This window comes from Amblyomma maculatum, chromosome 11 (assembly GCF_055883805.1).
Source record: "Amblyomma maculatum isolate TAMU_Amacu chromosome 11, ASM5588380v1, whole genome shotgun sequence".
NCBI classification, from domain to species: domain Eukaryota; kingdom Metazoa; phylum Arthropoda; class Arachnida; order Ixodida; family Ixodidae; genus Amblyomma; species Amblyomma maculatum.
This window is the reverse complement of record NC_139354.1, coordinates 86,453,065-86,474,761: the sequence shown is the minus strand read 5'-3', so window position 1 is coordinate 86,474,761 and position 21,697 is coordinate 86,453,065. Positions and strand designations below refer to the sequence as shown.

The window sequence follows — 21,697 nt, the reverse complement described above, 5'->3', positions numbered from 1 at the left end:
GTGATTGTATCACTGATTCTTCTTTTTTACAAAGTCTACAATATAGTAAAATTTGAGCAAAAAGGCGCAGCAACAATAAACAAGTAAAAATATAGAAATGCACCGCTAAAGGTTTTGGAGAAAGGCCGCACATATGACACCGCAATAATTTTAAAGTAGTCTGATACCAATTTTTGGTGGTATTTTTTTTTTTTTTTCACTTGCTAATGATGCGCTAGATATTCCTGTATAATTCTCCACGTGGTTTCTCGCTTACCACCGCTAAGTAATTTATAATTAATTTTACTTTCTTCACCAGTTTCGGCTTCGCGGTTTCAGCAGCCGAGCGGTTGTTGTACGGTCACAATTGTCTAGGTCACGCGCGGGATTAAAAAAAAAAAAAAAAAAAAGCTTTAACCACAGACTCACTTATTAGCTCCTCATTTTGCGCTTTCAATAGAGCCACTTGTTCTGCGCTCCATGCCAGTTTTCTCTTAGCTCTTATCAGAGCGCGAGAAATGTTGCAGCATTTATTTGGCTAGTTGCATGCTTTTTCCTTCTTTCTGCGCATCTTGTGTAAGCCTCCGCTGGTATTTGCATTAAGCGCAGCTAACCCCTTCAGAGTTGACGGTCAAGCGACACTTTTTCTGCAAAATATATTCCCATGAATTATATGTGCTTCCTGAATCAGCTGGTTGCAGGCCACATTCGGAACAAAGACCCTCCAGTGCACTCTACCTATATAGCTCTATCTTCAGCTTTAGATATTGTTGTACGCGCTTTTTTTTTTCTTTTCCGAGAATATACACTGTAGTGTCCACAGAACTGCGTTCAGGCTTCCAAAATTATCACATTTTTTATGTACAAAATGACAAAGGTTTTTTTTTTTTCTTTTTTTTTTTTAGGCTCGATAACGCGCGTAGGCTACAGATCCAGCAGGTGCTTCGGTTAATTTGGTCCAAGTTGCAGGTATGTAAATTGAGTCAAACGGATCCCGAGACTCAAAGCTGCACGTCTGCTGCTGCGGGCATGAGTTCTCGCTCGGCTCTTCTGCTGCCAGCTCCTTGGAAGCATTGTCAAACATCCTTGATGGTGCGTGCATGGCTGTCGTCTGCACCACTGGCATTACGGCACTGCGTTTTTGTCGTTTAGCGGCCGGTTGGTCACAGAGGTTCCTCAACTTTCTTTTCGATGTCTTCTTAGGCAGAAGATGGTTCGGATAATGGTCGAATAGCGTTGGTACGGTTTCGGGTTTAATTCGTGGTCTATCTCTAGCGAGCTCGTTGACGATGCCGTTTACTGTCACTTTGAACGTTCTCTCGATGTAGCTCTCCTCAAAATATTTTTCGCAGACAACACACGTTGAAGTCAACTTGCGGTCCTGTCTTTTAATCAGCCGCTTCCACTACGCAAGCTGCGCAGGGTCCGATGGCACACCGAACATAGAAACCTAGTCCTGAGCGGTAGCCACTCCGACAGAGCGACACAAAACATGTCTTTTCCCTGCCCTGATACTTTATTTTTAGCATCATTAGTCGTTGCAAAGTTAATTATCTCATATGAATGCAAGAAACAGAACGACTAAAACAAAAGAACAGCGTAGACGCGTCCAAAGCGCTCGAACCCACTGATGGCTCGGCCAGCGCAGCTGCGGCAAATCAAGGGCGCGCCGGCGGCCGACAGCGTCGACGGCACCTTTACGATGAGCAGCGCCCCTGGCGGCCAAAGTTGGAAGGCATCGCCGGCGCGGACACCTCCTCCCATTGAGAGAGCCCTCCGCACGGCACACTAGCCAGTATATTCTAGGCACTATACTCTCACTGTCACTTCACTTTACTGCTAACTTCACTCTCAAATTATTATAGAAAAAAATGTCAAATTGCCTAATATAAGTCATTTTAAAAGATTAACTTTATGTTTGAAATATTCATTCTGACATCTTTTCGTTAGCAGGATCGCCGTTAGCATCAGTCACGCGTACAATTTTTGTTATTTTTTTGTTGCTTTCTTCGTTGAGTAAGCGTGACTTGTAGAACGTGCTGTCGTGCCGCTGTAAACCGGCGGGTGTAGGTGTTCAAGCGAAGATCTAGTGCTGTGAAGGCGACCATGGCCAAAGATGTGGGAGCCTACTTGAAGCAGCAGCAGGAGCAGAGCTCGCCCGAGCTGTCGCAGCAATGGGCCGAGTTCGAAGAACTGTACAACAAGCGGTATGTGCTCTACGGGTTGGATACGTCTGGGCCGAGCTCTCGGCTGTGTATGTCATGGGGCCCTGGAATCCATCCGAGGCTCGGAAAGCCTGTGTGAACGCTCGTAGGGACGCCAGTGATTTGGACGTGTGCGGCTGCGAGCGTTGGTTCATTTCTGTAGATTCCTTGTTCTGCGAGACGCTTCCGCGCGAACAATGTCTTACAAAGCAGGAGCGCAGTTTTGACCCTGTCACTCTTCTCTGTCAAAGGCTGCGCAAACAGGCTCAGGTAAAACTTTTCGACGTACCCTGTGTGGGGGTAAGCGTCATCGCCTTTTGGCGATACTGATCTTTCGTGTTTCCGCAAGCTGCGCGAAACCTGAGGCCCGTCGCCGTCGCGGTTCCTTAAAAATTTCGGCTTGCTACTGTGTCGGGTTAGGCGAATGCATAGAACTTGCAAGCCCTTTTGAGATCTCTCTCTGTCTGGATTTATTAATTACATTCACAGGAGGAGGGGAGGGGGGAGAGAGAGAGAGAGAGCAAATAGCATGTTAGAAATACATAACCTTTTACAGGGAGGGCAGTCTTTTACCAAAATGGAAGTAGGGGCCACTTTATTGCTCCAGGCAACCATTTTGCATAGGTTGACAAACAGAGCATGGCGCGTCATTGAAAATACCTAGCCGAACCCTCTTATTTAGTGGCTTGCTTGAGCACAGGAACGTATGATTACAAAGCAGCTTATAGGGAGCTTGCATGAAACGCTGAGAGTGCCATTTTCCTGTACAGTGCAGCAGCCGACCGTGGAGCGGGCCGCGCAGATAGTGTCAAAGCGATGGTCTACTGTGCGGTCGTGGGCTGTAATAGCCGAACGCAGACTAAAGGGCAAAAGGTGAAGTCCAGACAAGACAACTGTGGGTTTTTCAAAATACCAAAGGTACACTTGCAAAAATGCGACAAGACCAGCAATCAGAACGTCGCAGACGAGAGTGGCTTATGCGTGCACCTCGAATGATGTACATTGAGGCGTGAATTTGCTGCACCATTCTAGCTTCACGTGTTCATTTTGCAGGTCAGCAGTCTAAAATGTTTTATGACTGCAATCCTGACACGAAATGATGTGCGCATACTTGGTATTTGTCCGGACTTCAGTAAATGCCGTCTGTTGATGCGTGTAAGCCATTCTCGTCTGCGACGTTCTGATCGCTCCTGGTCTTGTCTCGTTCGTGCAATCGTACCTTTGGTATATTGAAAAACCCGCAGTCGTTTTGTCCGGACTTAACCTTTTGCCATTGAGTATGCTTTGGCGGAGCCCACGACCGCGCTAAACTATCGCTTTGGCGCAGCCCGTTCCACGGTCGACTGCTGTACTACACCGGAAAATGGCGCTCTCAGCGTTTCATGCAAGCTCCCTATAGGACGAAGTGCACATAAAAGAATAGGTGTAGTTTTTGTGTACTGAAATCGACATGAGTGCCAACTGTATGAAAGATAAGGCTTGGAGCTTGAGTGGGTTGAGTTTACATGTTCAAGGAATGCAGGGCAGTAAGTAGAGGCATTGACACAATTTTGTATCACTCCGCCATGGTGGTGCAGTGGTTAGGGCGCTCGACTGCTGTGCCCAAGGGTACTGGATCGAATTCTGACCACGGGGGGCCGCTTTTCGATGGAGGTGAAAAGCAAGGTATCCGTGTGCTGTGTATCATGTCAGTGCACGTTAAAGAACCCTAACATTTCGAAATTTCCAGAGCCCTTCACTATGGTGTCTCATAGTCTGAGTCGTTTTGGAATGTTAAACCCCATAAACCAAACCAAACAATTCTGTATCAAGATATTGACTGAGACAACCTTGCGGATGCACAAGTACAAAGCCTGACCAATCGAGGCAACTCACAAAAGGATTAACAGACTTGAAAGTGTGTTCTGCATCTGCCCCCAACCTGTTTTGCCTAGACCTACTGTGCTGTATGCTTTGAATGGGCACATCGAAGAGTTGCTGTGAGGTGATGCATTAAATAAGACCATTCCAGTGGGTTACAGAATGTGGAATAATTTTGTTCATGTGACATGATATACTGTGATCTTTCTAGCATCTTTGATTTCAGATTACAGTGGGCCACCCCTAACGTAAAAGGTACTGTTGGCTGGAAAAGTTTACGGGATGTGGGTGTGTCACCTCTAGTAAGCATACCAGGTGATTGCGTAGTGACTTAAAGCTACAATAAATGTCTCTCTGAAAACTTTCATCCTGCAGAGTATTCCTGCTGATAGTACCTGTCCTTTTGGTAGCCTTTTTGCAGCATCAGTTGAATGTAGCCTTGTTTAAAGAGACCTGGAACAACGGGGAAATCATGGGGTTATTCAAGTGTTCCTTTAATTTCAGTGGGTAGGGGTTTTCAGTAATCTAATGTTACTGAAAAGTGCGGGGTGATATGAGTGACAGGAATTGAACCTCAAGTCAGTGTTGGTTTGCTTAACTAGTCTCTTTTTTTGTAGAAGCATGCTTGTTTGGGCAGGTATGCAAATCAGGATCAAGCTTTGAGAGAGCGAGTGCGAGAGATTAAGTACATAGCCAGGAAAACACGACACACTTCTGAAGCCATTGTGTTTGCATCGCATCTAGATGCAAGGCGAATGCTCAGAATCGGCATTGCCCGAAACAAGGTTAGGTTACGCCATCTGGTGGTGTTACATTCCTCTACTGATGTAGCGTACCTCTCTATTTGCACTCCCGCAAGGAAAAGATGTATTCGGATGTTCCTTCTGCAGGCTGTGGCATCAGCTGACCCTGAAGATGCTGGCCTTTGTGCGGCACCCACAGATGCAGCAGGAGGGAGCCCTGTACAAGGTGAGAATGGCTGTCATCTGTGCTTGCCCACGCAGTGGTGTCTTGTAAGTCGCACTAAGCTGGGCCTAATTGACATTTGAGTCCCCCCTCTCTCTTCCCAAATTCGACTGTCGTCTGAAGCGGTTGCTTTGGCCAGACTAACTCCAGCAGAAAGTTGCAGAGCAGTATGGATGGCCCTGTACTTATGCTGCCTGCTTGAGATGGTGTATTGCTGCTATCTGCTATTGGCCCATGGATCTAGTGATGGCTTATGTGCAGCAGAAGATGGAAGCAGTGGAAAAGCTGCCTTGTGACACTTGCAGCATCGATGGTACATTACTAGTACTTGAGCACTCTGCTCAAAGGTTGTCTGGTTTTAGAAAGAAATCGACCCTGGTCTGCTTGCTTAGGCTAAATGCAACTTAGGTGCATTGCCCACATGTTCAGCAGATTTTATAATGCGCTACCACTAAGGTCGCCACTCATAAATTCGGCCAATATTTGTCCGAAGCCTGCTTTGCTTGGCCTTAGGAACCAAAATCAAAGTGGAAACCAAAGTGTTAGTGCACCAAAACCTGTGCTAGCCCTGCTGAATTGTTCTTTATATTTTTTTGTCAGCTATCTGGACATTTTTGGGCGGACCACTAGAGGAGCATAGTACTGATGATTATGCTTTCAGTAGACTGATCTTTGGTGCCGGTGCTCACAGTGTTTCTTTTAGAGCGCTGGAGCCCATTCCTGGGTTTCGCGTCGGCGTCGGCCTCGTAACCAGCTCCGCCCCCCTTTCATCCCTCCAGTTTGAGCCGGCACTTCGGCAACGGGAAGAGGGGGGGGGGGTACACTTCGCTTTGAACGATGGGGGCACGAGCGCGCGCAGCAACCGGAGCACACGAGAAAAGGATGGGGTGGGGGTTCCGGAGGTAGCGCTAGCAGTGACTGACTGATGCCGCTGTTGCCGCTATCAAGACAACCTGACTGCGTAGAACAGCGTCGCCGCCATGCAGAAAGAGGAGGAGGGAGTCCTCCCTCTTCCTGCGTGGCTACGAGGGTGCTCTCGGGTTGTCAAAACGCAGGCTCGCTATCAGCGGATCACGGTGTGTGCATCCCATTCTCACTCGCTTCACTCGCTAGTGGCGTCAGCAGCATCAGTCAGTCGTTGCTATCTGTTCGCCGCGCAACGTTCCTACGGGCCCACGCGCTGCTTCCTGCAACCTCCGATAACTCATTTGCTCTCTTCATTTCTCCGACCACAAAGCTTCTTTTATGACAGCCAAGAACTGTTAGTGGAGTGTTTCTTGAAGGAATACGTGTGAAAAAATTAAAAAAATTCTCTGTAATTCTACATAGGTGTCTTGCTCGAAATCTTTACCTTAATCTATCGAAAAGGTGAAACAGGTGATGAGCTGCACTCAAATTTCGCATTGGGAAGTAGCATGATCGTGGGTAATTTTTTTTTTCCTTTCAGCTGTACGACAACTTCATATCAGAGTTTGAGAACAAGTAAGTGATTGGTTTTGAATCTATTTTTGTTCTTTTTCACGTGAGTTGGCACTATAATTGTGCAGTGTAGAGTCTGACAGAACTCACACGCGCTTTATATGACCACTTACCTATTTTGGAAGTATTTATGTCAGATCTTTTTTCTTTCATTCAGTAGCACTGAACAGGATATTCTAATTTTACTGTACCCCGGACATTTGCTTTTCCTTATATTTAATATGTCATGCATGTCATGCGGGCAGGAAGAACCAAAATGACTCCTTGCGCTCAAAGAGGAAATGTAAGCAATTTTGATTATCATTAATAACGGTCTTCATCCCTCGAAAATGAAACTGACTTGGGCTAGTATTGAGCATTCCTTTCCTGAGGTCTTTTTATCATCATTCTTACTTCTGTGTCCTTGTTTTGCATTTCTTTTGCTGCTTACAGTAAATTGTTTGTCTTGCTATCATCTGCAGAGGTGATCTTTCATGACTGCCACGATAGGCCGTCAGGTCTTGGACGGCATATAGTCGTAAGCTAGTGCATTATGATAGAGACAAGCTAGTGAAATATGATAGAGACCACCTGGCATAGGTATAAAGGCCCACTTTAACCGAACTGCTCTAATTTTCGCGAGTGACCTAGGAGCAGTGTGTCGTACTTCTTGCCTAAAGGTGTTATAACGTTCCATTACCGTCGCATCCTTCCATATGCCATGTCATGTGGTCTCGTAATGTCACGTGACTCATCATTCATTGGCTAATCAGTGCCAATGAAAAAGAGTGTTTAACGGGAGAACGTCAAAAAAGTTTTGCCAGTTTTAAATTAGGCACATGCTGGTAAGTGTGTACCCAGAGTTGTGCATCAACGGGGCTTCATGAGGTTAATTGGTAAGGCTGGGATGTCTCTGCTCTAGGTGTGCAAAAGCGTTCCCTGATTTTGTGCTGCAGTTTTATGCAAACGAAATAATGTTTGGCGTGTGGCGGAAATTGATGCCAACATGCCCAGTGCCAGGTGCCTATAGGAGTGAAAATCTGGCATTGAATGATGGCAGTGTGTGAGTATGAGTGTATGTATATGTGCAGGATGAAGCCACTGTCTCTGGTGGAGATAGCAGCCCAGGTGTCCCACAGCATCCAAGGTGAGGCCACCTGCCTTTTCTCCCCGTGTGTGTAGGAGGTGCTGCCACCTCGTTTCAAAGGGGACGCTCCATGTATTCCATCCCATCCATCCAAGCGACAGAGGGATGGTTCCCGTGCCTTCTCGTTCGGATTCGCTTCCTTTGGTGTTTGTCCACTCGACAGGCGCTTTTAACTGCCACATTGCTAGTTAGGCACGATGAATGAAGATGCTCAATTCTAACCTGAGGGCAGTGCAACAAGCTGTGGGAAAGAAGGCAGTAGGTGAAACATTAAATACAGGAAGCATGCAGAATGGGTCAGAAAACAAACACGAGTTAATGGTATCCTCCTGAGGCTCGGGATGCTTTTAGTCACAGGTTTTCCACATGCTTGCTGAATAAGTCGGTACAATTAGGAAGGCGAAAGTGTTAAATATTCCTCAATAGCACTGATCATTTTTGCTGAGTGTGCCGACCATTGTTTAGACAAAAAAAAAAAATTTTAAGTGTAAAAAAGTAAAGTAAGCTCGTGTACAATTCACGTTTTCCCTTCTGCCCATTCGCATTATTGCACAGCTGATTAATCTGACAGCTGAAAACATTGGCAGAGTGCCTAATCAATGTAGGAAATTGTTGAGGTGCTATCAGCTACTTCCTTGCTTTTTTGAAGTATCTTTTTTTTTTCTTTTTACACGCAGACCTTGAGCAGCGGCTGGCATTCATCACCAAGACCAAAGAAAAGGTGAGAGTGCCTTTCTATTTTAAGCATCATTTGTTGCACTGAACGCCATTTCTTGTGCAATTATAGTGCACATTGTTCTGTCACGTTTTCTGCTTCAGAACGCACCTTACATAATATTGAGCGTGCCTCTGTCACATGGTAGCTACCAGGAAACATTATAGGACAATGGTTAGCCAGTGGGCTATGTGACGTCCCGAGACCATCTGACATGGCCGGAGCTGCCAACTTAGGTTGCTTCTTCGAGGTTGGTAGGGCGAGATGGGAATCTGACCTGGGGCCCGATCCCAATTCAGACATGCCACGTAAGGACTTCCATACAGCTTGGTTCAAGCGGGGCTTATGTATCTGTGTCAGGTTGCCTTTCACGTAAATTGTGGCAACTTACACTAGTCCGCTGATGAGTTTATGTGAAATAACAGGTTCTAATCAAGGCATTGTACGTCAACAAGGATCCAAATGGAAGCCACTGACTGGAGCCTGTAATGCTGTTGCGTTATACCTTGGTATCTGTAAATGGTGCTATAACGTGATAGCATAAAGGCCACATTCACCAGATAATCTGGTGTTGGCGTTGGATGGTTTAAGTTAATTTTTAAGCTAAGAAAGGTGAGACAAATCGTTTTGCGACACGTATGCAGTTCAAATGTTTGATGATGAAAGTACCTCGGTATTTTCAAAACAGTTTATTGTTATTGAGCCTGTGTGATGAACTTCTGGTTCGAAGTGAATTTCATGCAATGAGTAATTTTCTTCAATAGTTTCACGCACATGTTTCAAATAGTTTTGCACCTAGCAAAATTGATGATCATGCTAAGCCTTTCCAATATTATCTTCCTTCCCAGTACACAAGGCCATCACATGAAGAGGGTGCGCTGAGCCTTTTCACACTCGATGCCATGTTGTCATTTTGCAGAAATGGTCATGAAGGAGGACCTGACCTACATGTGGAACTGATAATATTCGTGGTGTGTGGTATACCTGATTGTGGGACCTCCACCTCGTTTTAATTTGGAGTTCTACGATCATTGCTTTTAAGTGGGGACTCCTCGGACACTGGCTGGGTGCACGTGCTGCGGCCCTGCATACTTAGTGCCACCCCATGTGATGCATCGGAAGTGGGCGTTCATCTCCATGTGCTTCATCCTTACTTCCTTTTCTGCTCGCACTGTCTCGTTTGATTGGCAAATTTCATGTGCAAAAAGTGGCTGCAGCAGTGAGCTCTGACTTGCCCCATGGAAGTTTCTGAAGCTTCGTGTCCTGCATTTGCTGCGTGCCACTGTGCACGTGCAGGGCATGGGTAATACAGACGCATTCACCTTACAGGTACAGATCTGGGTGCTGGCTTGCACCTGTTCATGGACGCTGTGGTACATATTGTTGGGCAGACTGGCATACAGGTTCTCGTGTAGTATGTACGCTCACGAAGTATCCATGGAGTCTGGCCTTGGCTGCATATGCGCTGCAGTGCTATCCTCGAGGAGGCACATTAAGTCAAAATCATGTTGGGAAAATGTTGTGAAAATTTTATTTGATTGAGGTAAATACTTTGAGATTTCAAATGCCAGACATTCAGATTGAATTAAATTCGAGTGCGTTCAGGTATTCAAAATTGTTGACTGTTCGCACATGCTTGGCAATGATGCATTTGCAAGGTAAGCAGTCGGAGGCAAACAGGTACCTGAACTATTAGAGACAGGTCGACCTCAAATTCAGGTCGAGCCTCCTCAATTTCAGGTGGCAGTTTCTAGAAAAAAAAAAGGGTGTCATCCTGAGCGTGGCAACCTGTGGTGATTTTGTTTTTAGATGTTTTATGATAAATGAATTGCTTGTTCGGCTTTGGAACTGTTGTGTGATGGCCTGTTTTGTGCTTGCCTGTAGGTGAAGGCTCAGCCGGAGGCTGTCGTCCTATGCAATGTGCTGTACGGGCAGAACAAACTAACCGCCAACGACATGACCAGTGTCAAGGTAAGGCTTTCTTTTCCTTTGGACTTTGGGGATTATAAAGGAAAGTACTGTAGCGGTCACAGCTTTGTCCACTGCGGGGAAAGCTGGGGCGTCCTACTGTGCCAGAGTGGCTCTACAGTCGGTGCTGTTTTGGACCGACGGAAAATTTGTGGTCCAGGGCGCCAGACTAGGCTCACAGAACTTTTGGGTTACTCGAACCCTGGTTCTTCCCATTTTTCACTTCAGCTAACTAATCCTGTTGTGTATGCTTGCTGCACACTGTGTAAATTTACAGGTAGTCATTGTTAATTGTGTTGTGTTGTGTGCTTTTCTTTTTGTCTGTGTCTTTCTGCTAGTTTTTATCTTTACCAGTATGTACCAAGTGGCCCAACTCTCCACTCTACTGAACCATGTTTCTTGTTCTATGGGCACTTTTCTTCGTTCGCACCAGCATTGTGTTGTGTGCTTCTTTCTTTGTCTGCGTCTTTCTGCTGGTTTTATTCTTTATCGTTAATTGAGTTTGGGCATTCCTCCAAAGCCGGTACATTTGCCTGCCGTTTTCTTCAATATGTGTTAGTCAAGAGAGGAGGGATGCTAAAACGTATGGGATACACTATGAGCCACTAAAGACCCATGACAAAGCTATAGTAGTCAGCAGTAACGCTTTGTTGGCCTTCATAACTGTCAGATACTGTTTTGTGTAACATAGAGTGCATTGCTACCTAAACAGGATACTAATACGGAAACAAAATTGTGAATGCAAGAATTTTGAGGCCTAAAACATCTAAATTTTTTTTAAGCTTTATATCTTGGTATACGAGGGGAAAAACTGAATGTTTCACTCGCACAACTGAATGCAAACATGATAGTTTGAATGTAATACCGCATGCTGCCTCATGTTCAGCCTTGGTGCCCATTGGGTTTTTTTTGGAAGCAACTGGGGAATCGCAGTGGTTAACGAGAAACTCTGAGCATGTTTTGCATGCTACGCCGATTGTCGATGTGAACTGTTTAGGGGTGGTCGCAGAACTGTGCCATTGGTTGAAACATTACTGATTCTGAAGCTGAGTGTAGGGGGTGGCTGATTGTCAGTTATTTGTTGTGAAGCGCTTGTTTCAGTTGAAAAAAAGCGCTCATTATCCACTTTTTGTCTTACCTGCTGCTTTCTGTTTTTCTTCTTTCTGTTTCTTTTCTTTTTCTGGAACATAAACTTTTCTTGTTTGCTGTCCTTATTACCATTGGTAAGACCATCTCACTATCCATTGGAATTCACTGCTTGGTGTTGGCATACTGAAAAATGCTTTATAATAAAAGTGCTGTGCTACTAATTGAACAGTTTACTGACACCCTGGGGTTGTATTTGCAGAAGGTGCTGGAGGAGACTGAGACGCAGGCGGAGGCCCTCCCCGGGGTGACGGAGGTGCACGGGCGCTTCTACCAGCTGTGCAGCGACTACCACCAGCAGATGGGCGACCACCAGGCCTACTACCGGGATGCCCTGCGCTTCCTCGGCTGCACCCCGCTTGAACGCATACCACGTGGGTTGGAACCTCTTTCTCTCTTTAATTGAAAAGGGAAGCAACGTAGGGAGCACATCACTGGTGACAGTTCACAGTTGCACTGAGTGCAAGATTGTATTGAGGAATTGGAATGTAGAAACAGCGAGTATAAGTAGGCTTAGTGCAACACAAGTGTCTGCAGCCGGCCGGAGTTTATTTCGTATACTGTCGACGACCAATTTTTCGGACTTTCAATGGACCACGAAAATGTCTGAAAAATTGGGCAGTCCGAAAAAACAAATGTGCACCGAAAAAAGCTCGATTTATTGCCTCTTATTGACTTTGAGGCCGGAAAAAGTCATGAATGCTTTTCTGCACCCCGCTCCGCTTCCGTGCTAACAGGTCCGCCTGAATTTCGCTTGCATCAGCTCAGCTTGCGTCGGCTGCGCTGCTGCAGGTGAGTCATCGTCGTCGTCGCTCTCAGACTTCACAAGCACTTGGCGAATATCTGCATCTGTTAGCCCAGCGGACAGTTCCAACTCATGGTCCACGTCTATGAACTCTGAAAACGAGATGGTCGATGGAATTTCGACACCAGCAGTGCGAAGGTCGTGAATGAGCTGCTCACTGCCTGACAGCTGCTCGACCACGCTCTTCTGGTCCAAGGCAGCCAACTTGTCATTCAGCACAAATCCCGCATGACGGAAGCGATTGCACGCGTTGTGGGTGCTACAGATTTCCACGCATCGGCGAGCATACTAAGTGCTCCAAACAAATCGACAGAGTAGGTTTTCCCACTGTCGAGGCACACCACAACTACTAGCTACGGGATCACAACACCGACTCCGTTGAGTGCCTTCTCGCTACCTCTTTGCATGCAAAAAAAAAACAAAAAGACTTATAAAATTCGGAAACAGCTTTTTGAAGAACTGAAGCTGATTCAATTAATTGCGAGTCACAGTAGCGACACAACATAGTTTTCGCATCAGCACAACCACAGCTATGCGTATTCGCTCCGCTCGGCAACGCACGTGAAACGCACGGCGAACAGGCAGTCAAAGACTCACAGCGATCATGCTAAAAGAAAAAAAAAAAGCACTCCGGCGGCGAGCAGCGACAACAGCGACGTTGTCTCGGAAACGGAAGCTGCTAGGCAAATAATATAGCCTTGATCCAGCGTCAGTTTAGCTGAGGAGCGGCACGCAAGGCCAGCACCGGTTTCGAGGCTATCGAAGGAAAAAGTAAACAAACAAGATGGCGGTGACACCGCTCAAAATGTGTGGCAGTTGGCCCGGTTGATGCTTGGAATGTCCGAAAAATTGAATAGCCCTCCTTATAGTGTCCGAAATTTTGAGCAGCATAATACATTGACTTTATAAGGTATGTCCTGGGGCCGGGAAAAAGTCCGAATAATCAAGCATGTCTGAAAAATTGGGTGTCCGAAAAATCGGCCGCCGACTGTTCAGCAAAATGTAGAAGGAAAGGTGGTGGGAATTTGCTGCAGTGCGATGGCAAACTGGGTATAATTGAGTTGTGTAATTTAGGTCAGCGCTTGTGTATTTTTCATTCTTCATCCATCGTCCCAGTTAGAGCCACATTCTTTTCCCTTAAAAGTCCATCGGCGGCTGCATTTATATGGAGGCGAAACGGAGAGACGTCCGTGTGCTGTGCAATGTCAGCACATGTTCAAGATCCCAAGGTGGTCGAAATTACTCCTTAGCCCTTCACTACGGCACCTGTTTCTCTCTATCCAGTTTCACTCCCACGTTCCTCCCTACCCTTACCATTTGGTTCAGGTGTCCACAGAAAGAAGTGTGACAGATACTGCACCTTTCCCTTCCAGTGAACCAATTGTTATCATTATTATTATAGTGGGAAAATTGTGCAAGGGATAAGAAACATCGTGAAACCTGGGCAGCAACGAATTACACACAACAAATTTGTGTGTATGTGGACAGTGTTGAAGCCTTGTGTGGAGTAGCGGGGAATAGTAATTAATAAGGGAGTAATTACTCATTGCCATCCACCCAAGTGCAGCCATACGGCTACAAAGGAAAGCTGTACAGCTTTCTCTGAAACTTCGTAGTTAAAGAAATTTAAGGTAAAGAATTGCAGGGGGAATGTGTTTTTTCACATTCTGCTTTCTTAGCACTTTCCTCTCCGCCCCTATTTCCATCGATAGCCCGCTATCGATGGTTTCACAATCCGAATTTTCTCGCTTTCGAAGCGCTCCTTGACAAGTGGCGTCCTTCAATTGGAAATAGAGGAACCCTTCTTTCAGTTTTGTTTTTATTGTGAAAGCACTACTACTCTAGATTTCAAGCCTTCAGCGTAGCGTGGCTGGTAGCCACGTCTTACCCACGTGACGCTGTGACGTGACACTACAGTGAGAGCTGGGCTACCAAATTAAGTGGTCAGCAGGAGCTGCCAACTTGGGTCTCTCGTTTCACATGGGACGGTTATGTCAGTATCAGCCTGCTAGGACCCTGGCATTCATGCTACCCCTATATGCCACTAAGGCACATTCATGCAGCTTGGTTAAAGCGGGGCTTTATATGTGGGCTGAGGAAGAAGAAAAAGATGAAGAAGAACGAGAAGAAAAACGCTCGGTCACCTGCAGCTAATGCTTTCGCTCAATATTTGGTTCAGCAGCGTTGAACCCTTCTAATTTTTTGGTTTTATTTTTATACGCCGTTCGCGCCCGTCCAGATGGTCTCTGAAGTCTAATGATCGGCGCTTTTGTTTACATCATGATGTAGACGTCGCGCGCTCCTGCTGCGCGGAGACGCTAACACATCGCAAAGCTCGTTTTTGGATGTGAACAGCAGCAGTGTTGACTTGGAAGACGAATTCAGCTCTTCAGACTTTAACACTGACACTGAAACTATGTCAAACCGATCCGGAACGTCCACAGCCAGGCCTCGATAAGTTTCGCATTTGCTCCCACGAAATTTCCGCTTTTGCTGCATGCTAGTCGGAAGAGATGACTGTTCTGAAGGTCACAACTGTTATCTGCAGGGTGACGTCTTTTGGGTAGTATTGCTTGCCCCTGGCAGAGCAGGGAGTCGTGTTTTCCGCTGTAGGACAGCCAGGGGTCAACCTCGGCGTAGTCGACCTCAACTACTGTTTTCTTTTCTAACTCTGCGAATACTGTACACAGAAAGATAGAATTTGCTGCAATGTTGCATTGGTTACTGTTGTAAAAAAAAAATGTATATTTTGAATTTTTTTTGTTTTATTTGTATCAAGAAACTGATGTTTTTGTGTGAGTTTGTTTTTTACTAAAATTTTTTGCTGCCAGTTCTTTTTTTATTTTTGTCATTTATTCAATAAATATGTGGCACTAATACCATTATGAAGAGAAATTCCTCCTCTACAATTTGATACTAGACACTCCTGTACCAAACAAGTTTTGTTAAAGAAAAAAAAATATTTATGACACCACCCAAAAACCATCCTTTTTCCCGTGGACAGGAAAATTTTATGGGAGTATCGTTGATAAAACTCAAAATGTGCAACTTGTCTTCACACACCTGCATGTTTTGCTTGGTAATTAAGCTATAATAATTTGTTAGAACATACTACATATACAGTTTCTGCTTTGGAATATTTCAGTGCTGTCCGCTTTGGTACTGTGCAGTAATCTGCTACTAAGTGCTGTAGCCAATGTACAACTGCGTAGAGCTTGCAAATGCAGAACTGGTAGCGTGACAAAGAGAAGCATGCGAGAGTGTGTAATCTGTTGCTGGTGGAGTTTAATTGGTGGTAGTGACAGTAATCTGCGATTTGCTGATGACATTGCCTTGCTAAGCAACTCGGGGGATGAACTGCAAATAATGATTGATGACCTAGACAGGAAAAGTAGAAAGGTAGGCTTGAAAATCAATATGCAGAAGACTAAGGTAATGTTCAACAGCCTCGGAAAGGAACAGCAGTTTACATTAGGTAGCGAAATACTGGAAGTAGTAGGCGAATATGTCTACTTAGGACAGGTAGTAACCGCAGATCCGGACCATGAAAAGGAAATAACAAGAAGAATAAGATTGGGATGGAGCACATTTGACAAGCACTCGCAGATTATGACTAGCAGCTTACCGATATCGCTCAAGAGGAAAGTATACAACAGTTGCATCTTGCCTCTACTCACCTATGGGGCTGAAACGTGGAGGCTAACCAAGAGAGTTCTACTTAAGTTGAGGACAACCCAGAGGGCTATGGAACGAAAAATGGTAGGGGTAACATTAAGAGATAAAAAGCGTGCAGAGTGGGTCAGAGAAATAACTCAAGTTACCGACATTCTAGTGGAAATTAAGAAGAAGAAATGGACATGGGCAGGACATGTAGTGCGAAGAGAGGATAACTGATGGTCGCTGAGGGTAACAAACTGGATTCCAAAGGAAGGAAAGCGTAGTAGGGGGCGGCAGAAAGTTAGGTGGGCGGATGAGATTAAAAAGTTCGCAGGGGTCAAGTGGATGCAGCTAGCACAGAACCGGGTTAAGTGGAGAAATATGGGAGAGGCCTTCGCCCTGCGGTGGGTATAATCAGGCTGATGATGATGATGATGAGTGGGCCCAGAACCCCGTGAAATGGGAAAACATACAAGATGCGATCTTTGTCATTGTGGCTCTATGCAGTGGATGAACAGCGGCAGCGAGCCTTCGCCCTGTGTCTGGCTGCTCTGCTGGGAGAAGGTGTCTACAATTTTGGCGAGCTGGTGAGCGCACCCTTACTTTTTGGGGCACTGCTTTGCGGTGGTCACTTTGCACGTCACCGCCTTGTGCCACAGTGGCAGTGGCCAAAGATGTGTTCTGTGTGTGTTCTTGCAGTCATTCTGCAGTGACCCGTGCCTCCGCTTGCACAGTTTTTTATCTGTTAGAAATTGGAAATTATAACCTTCATAAACTGCAGCCACTGCAGTGGCTTAGTGGATGTGGCGTTGAGCTGCTAAACCCAAGTTTCCAGGACCAAACCCTGGCTATAATGGTTGTGCTTTGATGGAGGTAATGAGAAAAAGGGATGCCTGTGCGCTGTTTAACCTCAGGGGGTTAAAATTGTTCTGGAGCCTCCCCTCCTATGTTGGCTCTCTCACAGCCCATGACCATCTGTAGGGCGTTAAACACCACGCTAAACTGCAGGGAATGAGGAAAAGAAAAATTGTTGATAGCGGCAGCACTGGCCTGTATATTTATCAGCTCATAGTGTAGCTTGTTTTCATGCCTTCAGTTTGAAACTGCAGCTATTGGGGAGCTCGAAGTGCAGTGAACAAAATACGATGGCCAACCGATTTTCTGCACTCTCAAGGGGCTGAGAAAAGTATCTAGAAAACCAGGCATTTCAAGAAACTTAATTCACACTGAAATCATCCCTTTAGTTAGTGAGCGGTTTGAAAAACTGGTCATTCTGTTTCTGTGTCAATTTCCTCGTTCTGGCAAGCAGTCTGTGAGAACAATGCACAACGGTCAAAGCGGGGCAATATTGGAACAGGAAGCGGCCCGGGATATAGCAAACCAGTTTGGGTGGAGCCTCACTGCTCTCACATGACTCTACGTCACTGCCTTTTTTTCTCCCTCATGCAAAAAAAAAAAAAAAAGTGGCGTCTGCCACGGAGATGCAACGTCGGCGCTGAAATTCGGAGCGCTGTATCAACTGCAGTCACTCGTGAGCCTTAGTAGGCGTTCCTTTCGCTTCAGTTCGTGTTTTATCGTTCTGAAGCTTGCTGGGTTGTGCCAAATTTCCAGTGACTCAGCACTAGCTAAGAGACAGTTGGCGCCGCAAGTTCGTTATATTAAGGTCAACCGCCGCGACATGCTCGTTACATGGAGTTTTCAAATATACATGCACTTCAATGGAGGCAGCGTTAGGGAATTGAAAGACTTCATAATATCGAGGAATTCGCTACATGGAGGTTCGTTACATAGAGCTTTAACTGTATTACAGTAACGCCACACCTGACTGTTGCCGAGAACCAGTATCTTTTGTTTTGCATTATAGTCTGCCAGTGAGTGACAGTGAATGTGTAAGGGATCACGGGAATGTGATGGTGTTTGCCTTTCCTCATAGACCCCTGCGTGTAAAGCGAACACAGCTCTTGATCGGGTATCAATGTTGCAGCGTTAAAGGCCCCGTTCTTCAGACGCCAGGGCGTCAGGCTTTGTTGCCATTGGTTGGTGTGTTGTGATTTAATGCATTGAGTTATAACAACTAAGACTAAAGTGAAAGCGGCAGCGCCACTCCCATGTAAACACTCTCCACTCCTCTGCTAATCTTGTTTGCAGCCATGATGGTAATTCTCACATACTACACTTGAGTACAGCCAGCGCCCTCTAGTTCTAGGTACAGCAGGTGAAACGATACGAAACTGTCGTAAGTACGCTTTTATCAGTCTTTATATCACCTAAACTTTACAAATGTAAAAACATGAAATGTGAAAATATTTTTTTGTGAGCTTTAATGCTTTGTGGATCTTCTTTGTGGAGTCTTTTGTGTGAGTAAAGCAAAAATAATTAATAGGAGTACCATCATGGCACTACACAAGTGTAGCACAACCTCCTTGCCTTGCTTTATCCCCCTGATTTAATGGGACTATGTGACATGGCGAAGATGATAGGAGCTGCCAACTTAGACAGCTACTTTGAGACAGGAGAGGTAGACGGGAGCGGAGTCCTCTGGCACCCTCTGAGCCTGAGTTCTACATGTTACCTCTAGGCCACACAAGGCTAACTACTCCTGGGTCAGCCTTAACCGAGCATACATTCGCTTAGGGCAAATTGAGGCGCAAGTTGTTAAGCGAATAGCAAAGTGCACATAAGGATCTTCAAGGAGAACCACGGATTGGAGCCATTAATGCTTGCATACTCTCTTTTAAAGGTGGAGCTTTAGTAGTTTTCACCAGTTTGTTGAGCACTTGTGGTCCAGAGAAAAGAAAAAAAAAAGCACTGTTTAGGCAACGAAGGCAGTCTGAAAATATGCTGACTTTATTGCACGCCGTCTTGTTGTTTAATCCTTCCTTTTAGGGGTGTGCGATTATCGAAATTTTCAAATATGAATTGGATATGAATATGGGAAAGAAACTGCTTTCTAATATCGAGTATCTGATTAGTAAAAATAGAAAATTGTAAAATTAAAAACTGGCAAACATTGTTTATCTTAGAATTCACATGTAGTATTTGCAAATAAAATTAAACTGGAATTGTACAGCAGTGTATACAGTCAAAACCGGATATATTAAACTCGAAGGGGATCGCGGTATAGTTCGATAGTTTGATATATCGATAATTCGATATACAGAAATCGGCTTCAGGCGCTGCTTGCGATCGCAAAAAATGATACTGTATTTGTCGCGACCCACTTGAATAATGAATCCACACCCCACTTTTGCCCCCAGTATTTGAAAAAAAAATAGTGTTTGAAGGCGCATCTCTTTGTTTTGACCGTCGCATCCACAGCTCATTTATGGGCAGTGCGCCAAGATGCTATGCAGCGACAACATCACGGCGTATTTATCTTTTGACTATACTTTTGATAGATCCGGCGGTGGCAGGGAGCGAACTTGCCAGAGTGCCTGTGATGGCTTGATTGCACGAGCCTGGTTCGATTTATCACTCTGGGCTTCAAACGGCAAATGCCGTTTGAAGCGAACAATGCTAAAAGTCAGTGTCATGATTGCAACTGACCGCATGCTTTCATTGATTCATAGATGTAAAAATGAACGACTCTCACAAAAAAAAAAAAAAAAAAATGCCTGCTGCTCCTGAACGTCCGCAGACACCATTGCTTACGCAGTGTTGCACGTTCAGCACGATCAGTAAGGACGACTCTCGCAAAAGAAAAAAAAGATTGCAGCTTCTTAACGTCCGCAGCCGTCATAGCATACGCTACGCTGCACGTTGAGCATAACGGCAATGATGAACGATTCCCGCAAAAAGAAAAAAAAAAGACTTCTGTGTGTCCGCAGTCACCGTAGATAATGCATGTACAGCACGACGACACGAGACGCGCATCGCACGTCAGCCGCCGCACACAGAGTGTTCACAACACACTGGAGAAAGCATGGGCTGAGCTGGCTTGTTCACACGAACGAAGACCGGGAAAAAGAGAGGAAGAGGAGAGATAAAGCTCTGCAGTAGAGGGGGCATACCCTTGCGCTTCGCTCTGTTTCGTTTTTTCCCTCTCCCGAACGCCGCGGCTGCATTAGTTCCCTTTTGTTCCTTCACGCACATGGCTTGCAAATGTCATGTGCTGGAGTGCGGCAGTGATCACCACAGATGTTGGCGCCTTTGGGGAAAGTGCACAGCGCTGCCCTAGACCAGCCGTCGCCGAACTGTGCCCTCTCATTCCTTCCGCGCGTGGCTTGAAAAAGTCACGCGGCAAACGGCCGAGGGTAATGAGATTGTCTTTGGGGAAGGCGCGCCCAATGCGTGGTGCGGAGTTCGATATATCGAATGACTGGTGAATTTGAGTTCGATATACGACAATAGCTTTCCTATACTTTTACATGGGATTTTCAAGGGGATATGCCGTTAGTTCGATATAACCAAAATTTGAATTATCCGGGTTCGATATATCCAGGTTCCACTGTACTCTGCTGAAAATTCCAGTACAGTAAAACCTCGTTAATTCGGATCTCACGGGAGTAAAAAAATTGTCCGAATTATCCGAATGCCGAATTATCGAATGAACAACAAAAACAGCACAAGAAAAAACTTTTATTCCTCACCTCTACTTCGTGAAGAAGTCTGTTATTGCAGTTTGTTTCTTCGCCGAAAACTGGGCGGCAAGAATAACTTTTCGAACATGTGCCAAACCCTCCAACGCAAGCGTGTTATGCGGGGCATCGAGGCAAAATTCTTCCAATACAGCGAGGGCGTCCGCAGCTTCTTTGGTCGAATGCCGTACCGGAAGTTCTTCGCTGAGGTCGTCTTGGTCATCATCGGACACCTCGCCAGTAGCACCGAGGGCATCAGCGATGATCTCTGTATCACTCAACTGACCGGCTATAATAACCCCGTCATCGATGCTGATGTAGTCGCTGAGGTGTACTTCAGCAGGAAGCAAAGCAACGAGTGCCGTATCGTCATCATCGTCAGGCGCGGCAGCCTCCAGGCTTTCAGGCGGCTCCGGTTGCCCAAATCCGCAGTGTCTGAAGCAGTTGGCTATTACAGCTGCCGGCATGTTTGACCACACATTTGCCAAAATGTGAATTCGCTCAGAAGCGTTACAGTGTAAGGCTGTTTTCGCTCCATGCAGAGCAGCATACGTTCCAAAACTTGTTTCCGGTATTTTTTTTTTTCACGTACTGTATGATCCCTTGATCCATCGGCTGTAGCGCGGCGGTCGTATTCGGCGGCAGAAATACAAGTTTTTTCGCTTGAAGCTCAGAAACGCTGCAGTGCGCAGAGCAGTTGTCCACCACTAGCAGCACCTTCCGTTTCTTGGCGCTGAACCGACGGTCGAGCTCTAGTAGCCACGAACGAAATATCTCGGAAGTCATCCATGCCTTCCTGTTTGCGTGGTAGTCGACTGGCAAGTGCTTGATGTTATAAAAACATCTTGGTTTGATCGCCTTACCGATGACGAGAAGAGGAAGGCACTCTGTGCCCGTCATGTTGGCCGCTAAAAGCACGGTAACACGTTCTTTACTTCTCTTCCCGCCGGTGCAAGGGTCCCCCTTAAACGTAATGGTCTTATCTGACAGCGCCTTAAAAAAGAGCGCTGTCTCGTCCGCGTTGAACACATCGTTAGGGTTATAAGCTGCGATATGTTCTTGGAGGTCGACGCCCTGCCAGCCCTTGACGACTTCTTCGTCGACCGCACCTCTCTCCCCGCACACAGCCTTGAACACAAGGCCATGCCTTTCCTTAAACCGTGCAAGCCAGCCCTCCGATGCTTTGAAAGAACCGATATTCATGCGGAGAGCATA

General features: G+C 45.9%; 1 protein-coding gene across 1 annotated transcript in view; it reads left to right on the top strand.

Annotated features, from left to right (window-relative positions):
• Positions 1-1,963: 1,963 nt before the first annotated feature.
• The window catches only part of Rpn9 (regulatory particle non-ATPase 9), a 32,673-nt gene continuing 12,939 nt past the window's right edge, over positions 1,964-21,697 (top strand). Inside the window, exons 1-8 of the mRNA XM_084585083.1 lie at positions 1,964-2,186; positions 4,934-5,012; positions 6,457-6,491; positions 7,559-7,614; positions 8,292-8,335; positions 10,214-10,300; positions 11,646-11,817; positions 16,413-16,492. Of these exons, the coding sequence (XP_084441209.1) occupies positions 2,086-2,186; positions 4,934-5,012; positions 6,457-6,491; positions 7,559-7,614; positions 8,292-8,335; positions 10,214-10,300; positions 11,646-11,817; positions 16,413-16,492 (654 nt within the window). The 5' untranslated portion in view covers positions 1,964-2,085. The remainder of the gene's footprint in view (positions 2,187-4,933; positions 5,013-6,456; positions 6,492-7,558; positions 7,615-8,291; positions 8,336-10,213; positions 10,301-11,645; positions 11,818-16,412; positions 16,493-21,697) is intronic.